The sequence below is a fragment of the Cynoglossus semilaevis genome, chromosome 8, assembly GCF_000523025.1.
Source record: "Cynoglossus semilaevis isolate Cse_v1.0 chromosome 8, Cse_v1.0, whole genome shotgun sequence".
NCBI lineage: Eukaryota > Metazoa > Chordata > Actinopteri > Pleuronectiformes > Cynoglossidae > Cynoglossus > Cynoglossus semilaevis.
The window spans coordinates 1637704-1646525 of record NC_024314.1 but is presented as its reverse complement, the minus strand read 5'-3'; the positions used below and the strand labels follow the sequence as shown (position 1 = coordinate 1646525).

The 8822-nt window shown below is 43.8% G+C and overlaps 1 protein-coding gene across 1 annotated transcript in view; it reads left to right on the top strand.

Annotated features, from left to right (window-relative positions):
- med1 (mediator complex subunit 1) overlaps positions 1-8217 on the top strand; it is a 10437-nt gene extending 2220 nt beyond the window's left edge. The window contains exons 3-16 of the mRNA XM_008313825.3: positions 94-172; positions 464-518; positions 722-854; positions 1094-1122; positions 1230-1301; positions 1418-1492; positions 1698-1852; positions 1940-2051; positions 2497-2621; positions 2723-2850; positions 3014-3215; positions 3304-3399; positions 3496-3601; positions 3685-8217. Coding sequence (XP_008312047.1) covers positions 94-172; positions 464-518; positions 722-854; positions 1094-1122; positions 1230-1301; positions 1418-1492; positions 1698-1852; positions 1940-2051; positions 2497-2621; positions 2723-2850; positions 3014-3215; positions 3304-3399; positions 3496-3601; positions 3685-7552 — 5235 coding nt within the window. The 3' untranslated portion in view covers positions 7553-8217. The remainder of the gene's footprint in view (positions 1-93; positions 173-463; positions 519-721; positions 855-1093; positions 1123-1229; positions 1302-1417; positions 1493-1697; positions 1853-1939; positions 2052-2496; positions 2622-2722; positions 2851-3013; positions 3216-3303; positions 3400-3495; positions 3602-3684) is intronic.
- Positions 8218-8822: the final 605 nt, after the last annotated feature.

The following is an 8822-nucleotide window of genomic DNA, read 5'->3' as shown; positions in this document are numbered from 1 at the left end:
GACTAAAACGTAAAACACAAACTTGTTGATGAAGCACTTTAATATTTCTCAAGCCCTCGTTTTTTGTTTCTACTTTTGCCCTCAATGCCACAGGAGAAACGAGGCGCGATGAACACTGCGGGTCACCAGCTCCTGCTCACCTGTCTGGAGACCCTGCAGAGAGCATTGAAAGGTGAGTCTGGCAACTTAGAGGACAAAAACATGAAGGGGAGCAGGGAAGTGATTTATCTTTCCATGGAGTTTTACAACAGAGGTATTTAGTGCCTAGCTGTATATAGTTAAAAATAAGAAATTGATTGGACTTGAATGGCAGAAGGCATTATGTTTTGACGCTGTTGTGCAGTAGTTACATACAAGTTATGTTGTTGCTTTGTTGTTGTAGTTATGTGTATTGTAATGCAATATCAATCTGGTTGGATGATGTTATCATACAGTTCTTTCTTTGTTTTTTGTTTTTTTGCAGTTTCATCACTGCCTTCCATGACGGACCGCCTAGAATCAATCGCTCGTCAAAACCTGTATGACTCTCTTTCTATATAGAGTATATATATATGTATACTTCACCAAGATAATATATAAACTAATAAACTAAAAGTAATATCCTGATCTATTTTTTAGACCATTTGACCTGAAACATGCATGTTTTCGAACTAGAACAGGAAATACCTCTTTTTCTAGTTTCTTTCTCTAACATTGTATTCTTCGTGTCTCATTTTTCCAGGCTGCTGTCTCATGTCAGCCCATCAGGAACTGAGTGCTTTCTCACATCAGACATGTTTTATGTAGAAGTCCAATTAGACCCTGCTGGCCAGCTAGTCGACGTCAAGGTGGCTCACCAGAGGGAGAACCCTACGGTCAGTTCACTTTACTGTCCAGGTTTATCTGAATAAATGTGTTCTAGTGCACCACCTTGTGGTGACACACGTGTAGAAAGTAGAGGGCAGTTATAGATAGACAGATAGCACTTTATTAATCTCTCAGGAGTTACATTCGTGCTACCAGTTAACTTGAAAGATGGAATTAAAACTAATGGGAGTTCTTTGAAATGAGAAACACTGTAATAATGTATTTTGTCCTTTTATTGTTGTTACAGAGCTGCCACGAGCTGATCCAGCATCTAAGGTTTGTAGAAAATACAAATTTGAATTAATTAATAATAGACATGAGAAGTTGTTGATTCACTGCAGATGTTGTTTCTAAAATACCTTTACGTCTGCATGTCATGTAAGAGAGAAGAACTTTGAAGAGTTCTCCAAACACCTGAAAGGACTCGTTGAACTGTACAAGCTCCCTGGCGATGAGTAAGTGGACCTAAAGGTCGAAAGAGTGAAAAAAGTTCCTCAACTTGAACTGATTAAAACACTGATGTTCTTTGGTTTTGACTTTCAAACTTAAAAAAAAAAATCCTCCTTTCCAGTAAGATGAAAACCAAGATGTACATAGCACTGCAGTCTTTGGAGCTTGATCTCACCAAGATGATGCACATGTTTAGGTAATTATACACAATCAAAGGTATATGTACTCTACAAATGTATGTGTAAACTTAACATTATACTTATCAATTATAAGTGTATAACTATGTAAAGCTGTAATATATAAAGCAAATGCAATGTTAAATTGAACTTCAAAAGTCCTATTGAATGATTATTATACAGTTAGTCAGACCACAAAGCCATTATTTGACGCTGTTTTCATAGGTTGGCAACCAATGCAAATGCAGTGGAAACTATACTTCATGGCAGCGTGGGTTTATTGACAGCGAGGAGTGGCGGCAATCTTGTTTCTCTTCAATGCTACGTGTCCCCTTATGACATATTTGAGGAGGGAGCACAGCTAAACTTAACAGAAAATGGTGAGTGTGAGGGAAAAGGAGCATCACCATCAGTAAGCCTTTGAAAATGTTATAAAGTTTTTTATTTGGTTTAATTTGTTTTTGCAGTTCCCCGCTCTTTAGGCATCAGCGTGTCTGTCACAATTGAGGGAACCGTCGCCGTCTACAAGCTCCCAATTGCTCCACTCATTACTGGATCTCACCCTGTGGACAACAAAGGGTAAAGGTCCTATCTTTTGGTTAAGGGTTTTTATCCATCACATTGGTTCCATAGAAGTGTGAGATAACTGTGCTCTGTCTTTGATCATTTCTTCTTATTTTTCTCATTTAAGGACCCCTTCCTTCTCCACTGTGACCAACTCCAACTGTGTGGTCACCATCAGTAAGCCTTTGAAAATGTTTTTGAAAAAGTTTTTTATTTGGTTTAATTTGTTTTTGCAGTTCCCCGCTCTTTAGGCATCAGCGTGTCTGTCACAATTGAGGGAACCGTCGCCGTCTACAAGCTCCCAATTGCTCCACTCATTACTGGATCTCACCCTGTGGACAACAAAGGGTAAAGGTCCTATCTTTTGGTTAAGGGTTTTTATCCATCACATTGGTTCCATAGAAGTGTGAGATAACTGTGCTCTGTCTTTGATCATTTCTTCTTATTTTTCTCATTTAAGGACCCCTTCCTTCTCCACTGTGACCAACTCCAACTGTGTGGATCTGCCTGCTTGCTTTTTTCTCAAGCTGACCCGCCCCATGCCCTTTTCACTCTTATTTATTCAAAGGATGGGTTATGCTTCTGGTAAGTAAATCTTATATAAATATACGTGGTTTTGATTAAATATATTTTTGTGGGTTGTTTTTTTAGGAGTTAAGCTAAGCGTATGTCTCTCCTTATCTTAGCAATCCCAGTGTTTGAGACCCCACCAAGCCTCTCACCTCTCTACCAGTTAATCGTCCAGAGCCAGTTCCAACTCCTGGAAGAGAGCAGCTCCACACCTCCACCTTCCCACAACATGCACTTCTATTCTGTGAGCACTTTATTGTTATTTCATTTTTGGTGATTTTGTCCAAGGTTCAATTTCCTGCTTTTGTCTTTTTAAACATATTTAGAAATTTTAAGACAATGATTTGTCTAAGAAACCTTAAGGGTTGTGTGGACAAGGCCAAATGAATGACTCTTCATTCTTTCAGGTGCTGCCTGATCAGCAACATTGTTATTTCCTGAATGGCGATGCCCCAGTTCAAGATGGACATTCTCTCCAAGGAGCACTGGTTTCCAAGATCCCCTTTCGCCACCCGGCACAAGTGCCACATCTATTAGATATCATCCGGCATCAGGCTGCCTATAACACATTGATTGGCAGCTGTGTAAAACAGACTCCTATCAAAGAAGGTATGGATGTAGCTCCTTGATGAACTTTGTTTGTCTTTTTGTTTGTCCTGTAGTAAATGTGATATGTGGTTTGTTGTTTTTCCTGCAGACAGTGCTGGCCTGCTGCAGTTTGAAGTATGTCCTCTCACTGATTCAAGTTTCAGTGTTTCATTCCAGCATCCAGTCAATGAATCACTGGTCTGTGGTGAGTTCACATGTTTTTGGAATTTATACTACTACTGCATATTTGATGTAAGGATTTATTTTCTTATTGTCTATTTTTGTCCCACTCGACTCCCAGTGGTGATGGAGGTGATTGACTCCAGACAAGTGTCCTGCCGGCTGTATAAAGGTCCATCAGATGCCTTAATCTGTACTGATGACTTTATCACTAAAGTGGTTCAGAGGTGCGTTTCAGGTCTTTCAGTTTTTCATTCAGACTTTTTTTATTGGTTTGAAAAAATAATAGATATTGTTTGCCCTCTTTTAGATGCATGTCCATTCCTGTGACCATGCGGGCTATTCGGAGGAAAGCAGAGACCATCCAGGCTGACACTCCAGCACTGTCGCTAATTGCCCAAACTGTGGCGACCATGGTGAAAAATAATCTTCCACCATCTGGTAGCCCTATGTACAACATGGCAGCAGGTGATATAGCAAATCCTTTGGAAATGCCTGGACTCACAGGAGGCAACACCCCAACCGGAGGTCCTGCCGGTGGACCTAATTTTCCAAATCCAATGATTCTCTTTGGGAAGTCCCAAACAGAGAGACAAGCCCAAGGAGGAGATTGCCTTAACCAGGGTGGAGTGGCTGGACAACATCAACTGCCACAGCAGCAAGGCCAGGTTCATTCAGATGAATACAGCAAAGTTGTCCAGAATCCCATATTGACAAGTCTTTTACAAATCACTGGAAATATGGGTTCTAGTCCCAGCTCTCAAAATGCTCCTCCACCACATCAGACTCCGCCCCCAACTTCCTCTCCTGCCAGCAACACTAAGAATCATCCAATGTTGATGAACTTGTTAAAAGATAATCCCACTCAAGATTTTGCTGCACTGTACAGTTCTAGTCCATTAGAGAGACAGAACTCTGGTTCCCCTCGGACAGAGGGCATGGGAGCAGCCTGTCCTGGGGGAAACACAAAGGGAAAGAAAAAGCGGCCACGGCCAACAGAGAAAGGTGCCATGTTGCCTGGAAGTGCTCCAGGTGGTGGAATGGGTATGAAATCACAACAAGGATCCTCCATTCAGCAGCATCACCAGCACCATGCAGCCACACATGAAGATGATTTCCACCGTGAGCTTCTTTCTATGGTAGATGCATCTCAAAATTCTATATTTGATGTTAACCTGACTGGTGATGGTTTAGACACACCGCACAGCATCACCCCAGCACCAAGCCAAGGTGGAACGCCACCATCTGGCCCCGGCATGCCTTATTCACAGTCTCATATCCAGTCTCAGCAGCAGCAACCACCTGGGACTGTACCACCTCGAATGTCTCGACTGTCAAGTTCTGACAGCATTGGAGCTGATATCACAGAGATCCTCTCAGATTTACCAGAACAGACAGGCAAACCTAGCAGTGGCAACCATGGACAGCACCCGGTGGTCAGCGGTGGGGAGGATGGAGGCCCACTCGGTACTCCCATCCGTGACTCCTCCAGTTCAGGCCAAGGCAGTACAGTTTTTGACTCTGCAGACATTTTCAGTGCCAACAGCAACGAAAATCCTTTTACTGACGCTGCTGATTTGATCGCAGAGGCTGCCGCAACGGCAGCCACTCCCAACAGCGATTCATCTTCTACAAACTTCTTTCCTGATGCCGCTGATTTTAATGCTGACCTGCTGACTTCCGGCCATGGCTTCTCTCAGACTTACTTTGACGACAGCTCCCCCAGTGCTGATGGAGACATAGACCTTGTCAAAGGGTTTGGGGGAGGGAGCCAGCAAAATACTCCATCAGGAACACCTCAGAACCCGACTCCACACGGGCAAAGCACTCCAGAGCCTACACTGAAGGACCCTTTTGATATAGGCATTACGTTTGTAGGGAACAGTGGTGGTGGTAAACCACTACTAGGGCCAGCCCCGGATTTAGGAGACACACATGGTGCTGGATCTCAGAGTCCAATCATGATGGGCCTTGGAGCTTGTGGTGACTTTAAAAGTGCAGAACCCAAAGTGAAACAGCCACAGGGACTGATGCGACCAAAGGATGAGAATGGTGGAAGCGCAGCTAGCAACTCTAGTATTGGAATGGGCAGCACTTCCACTGAGGTTAAACAAATCAAACGCAGCAGAACTCCATCCAGTGAGGGAAAGTCTAAAGATAAGCCTCCAAAACGCAAAAAACTAGACCCTGATGGAAAGTCGCCATCACACAGCTCAGGTGGTCGACCGTACACACCTCCTAGTGGTGGCTCAGGGTCTGGAGGAAGCATGAGCGGAGGAGGTTCCAAGTCTCCTGGTAGTTCAGGAAGGTCACAAACGCCCCCTGGTGGTGCCACACCTCCAAAAGTTCCCAAAATCACCATTCAGATCCAAAAAGGGACAATCACTGGTGGGAAAACTTCATCCCATAGCGGATACACTTCCAGCAGTTTGACCACAAGTAGCACTGGAAGTGTAGGAGGGACAAGCAGCAGCAAAAGCCATCATTCCCACTCATCTTCCTCAGGTAAGATCAAGTCCAAGGAAGGCTCTGTAACACAAGGAAGCAGCTCCAAGCAAGGAAGTGGACTAGGCGGCGCAAGTGGCACTTCCCAGTCCAAAGGCTCTTCTCAAGGAATGGGTGTGGGTAAACCAGGATCTTCGCCGATCACTAAACATGGACTGTCTGGACCTGGAGGTAGTGGAAGTGGAATTGGCAGCAGTAATAAATCAAAACCACAGGGGGGGAAGCCGTCTGGGTCCCTCATGAATCCAAACATGAAGCCAAACATCTCTCCTTCTCATTCCCGTTCAGGTGGATCTGGTGACAAATTGTCCTCCCCTATGAAAATGTCTCAGTCTCAAGTACCGGGAACCCCCCCTTCTTCCAAGGCTAAATCTCCAATGGGCTCAGGAGGCAGTGGCTCTGGGGGGTCCAAGTCTTCTGGTGGAGGTATGAGTTCTCAAAAGCCCATGGGTGGAAGCTCTTCCTCTGGCTCCACATCATCTACATCATCCTCGAGCTCCTCTTCTTCTGGTTCCATGGGTTACTCAGGTTCTCAGACTCAGTATGGGAGTGGGAGTGGAGGAGGAAGTGGAGGTGGAGGACATAGTGGAGGCGGAGGACATGGAGGAGGTGGGGGTAGTGGTGGAGGAGGTGGGGGCAGTGGGAGCGGTGGGGGCAGTGGGGCAGCAAATCAGAACAATGCAAACAACCCCAATGCCAAAGGGAAATCACCTAGTCGAAACAAGAAGCCTTCTCTTACAGCAGTCATAGACAAACTCAAGAGTGTAGGAGGAGGGGGACTGGGGGAGGATGGATGTGAGGTTGGGCCACCAGTCGGAGGATCTGGTTCAGGATCTGCTCCTGGTGGTGGTTCTGGGAGTGTTCCCAGCAGTGGAGCATCAAGCATGGTGCCCTCCAAACATGGCTCATCGTCCCAAAGTGGAGAATATAAGAGAGAAAGCTCTGATAAGGATGCTAAAGCAAAAGTTTCAGTTTCTGGGGGAAACAGTGGAGATAAAAAACTAATGGACCCAAAATCAGGTGGGGTGGGCACAACTGGTCTGGCCAAAATCATTATTAGCAAACCTGACGGGGGCTCACCAAGCATCAAGGCTAAAGTGCTTCAAAAATCCGGCGAGGGATCTGGCGACTCCATGCGTCCCCAAATTTCCAGTCTCAAAGCGTCGCCTCTCTTCAGTGGCTCTACTCCCAAACACGACCGCTCCTCTCCAAGCCACAGCCGCTCACCAGGATACACTCCGCTCAACCACGACAGTGAGAGTGAGTCAGGGAGCAGCTCGGTAGCAGAGAAGTCCCACCAAAACAGCCCCAGCTCGGACGACGACCAGACCATGCGACCACTACCCCCCCAGGACTACATGAGCTCCATTACCCTCAGTTCAGGGGAGAAACACAAAAAGCACAAGAAGGAGAAAAAGAAGCAAAAAGAAAGAGAACGTGAGAGAGACAGAGACAGAGAACGAGACAGAGAGAAGGAAAAAAAGAAGTCGTCCATGTCCATGGGGCCTTCCTCACATCCAATTAAATCAGACAGTTGGTCTCGATCGCCCATCTCTGCTTCAGAGTCCTCTTTGTCCATGCTGGGCCCGGAGCGTCCGTCTCGGCCCAGTCCCATGTACATGAGAAATGAAGACGATGATCTCATGGACTCGGCCCTAACTGGCAACTTGTAGATTTTATTCAAACTTTCTCTAAAATATAACAACCTGTTGACACATTTTAGAACCAGGCCTTTTACATGCAAATTAAATAGATATTTATAAGTGGAGACACACGCTAATGTTGGTCGTGGCATCTCCCACAGAGACCTATAATCATTTGATTTTAACATGGTTCGTTGCCAAAACATCATGATGGTTTTAAATCTTATAAAAGAATACAGGTGTCTCATTTTATCATGACCATTTCAAAACGTTTTTTCTTTCTTTTTTAAAAAAAAAAGTTTTTATGTATAATCTTGTTCTTTTTATATTTAATACACCTGTCAGTGTACGTTGTCAGAACTAGCGTTTGTTTAAAAATGTTAAAACTGTTAGAGAACAGTACAGTGTTCACTTTGCCTTCCTTTTGCTTTTTTAAAGATATTTTGATACGTTTTTACATGAAAATGTAAATTGCTGTTGGAAGAAGAAAAGAGACTTTACGATAGAGTAATAACAATAGGCTAGAAGATCTGTTTATTTTTAATTGTCAACATTTAGCTAAAAAAAATCACTTCTGATGTGTAACTACTACACTTCCCTAAAGCTGCACAAGATGGCAGCAGTGTGCAGAAGTCAGCTGCTCTCCCGCTGTAAAAAATATCATGGATTTCATTAAGTCATGGAAGAATGTATTATTCATGGGGTAAAATAAATCATGTTTTTAATAATCCTCCAACAACTTTTTTTACTTCATAATGCGTTGGCACATCTTTGTCTCTTCGTCACTAGATGTAAAGCACTGTGTCCTGGGACCACTGATGATATATATATATGTGTTCCATCAACACAATTGTTTGGTGTCTAATATATATCAGCTGATGTTTTTGAGTATTATCATTTCATGTATCCAGGTGCTAAGGAACGACACGCTTCCCAAAGCCTACAGACTGGTAGGTAACCTATATAGTATGGTTGTTTTTTCTAAAGATAGAGCCTGATATCCCTACTTTAAAGATGGCAGCTTTTTTAGCCACATCTATTACTGGCTTAAGTTGAACGGGCAGGGGAAAGTGGTATTTATCCGTAAAGCTGCATTAATTATTCAAAGTGCATAGTGAAGGAAGAGACAGTAAATCTGCTTATTTTTTATTGAGATTTAAACTGCCTAAATCCTTAACTCTTCCACACAGTGAAAGGACAGAAAATAATTACAATCAGTGCTGATTTATGCCAGGCCTTTCTGACTATGTTATTAAATGGCAAGAAAAAGGGGAAGTCAGCCCAAGGCTCTCTTTCATTT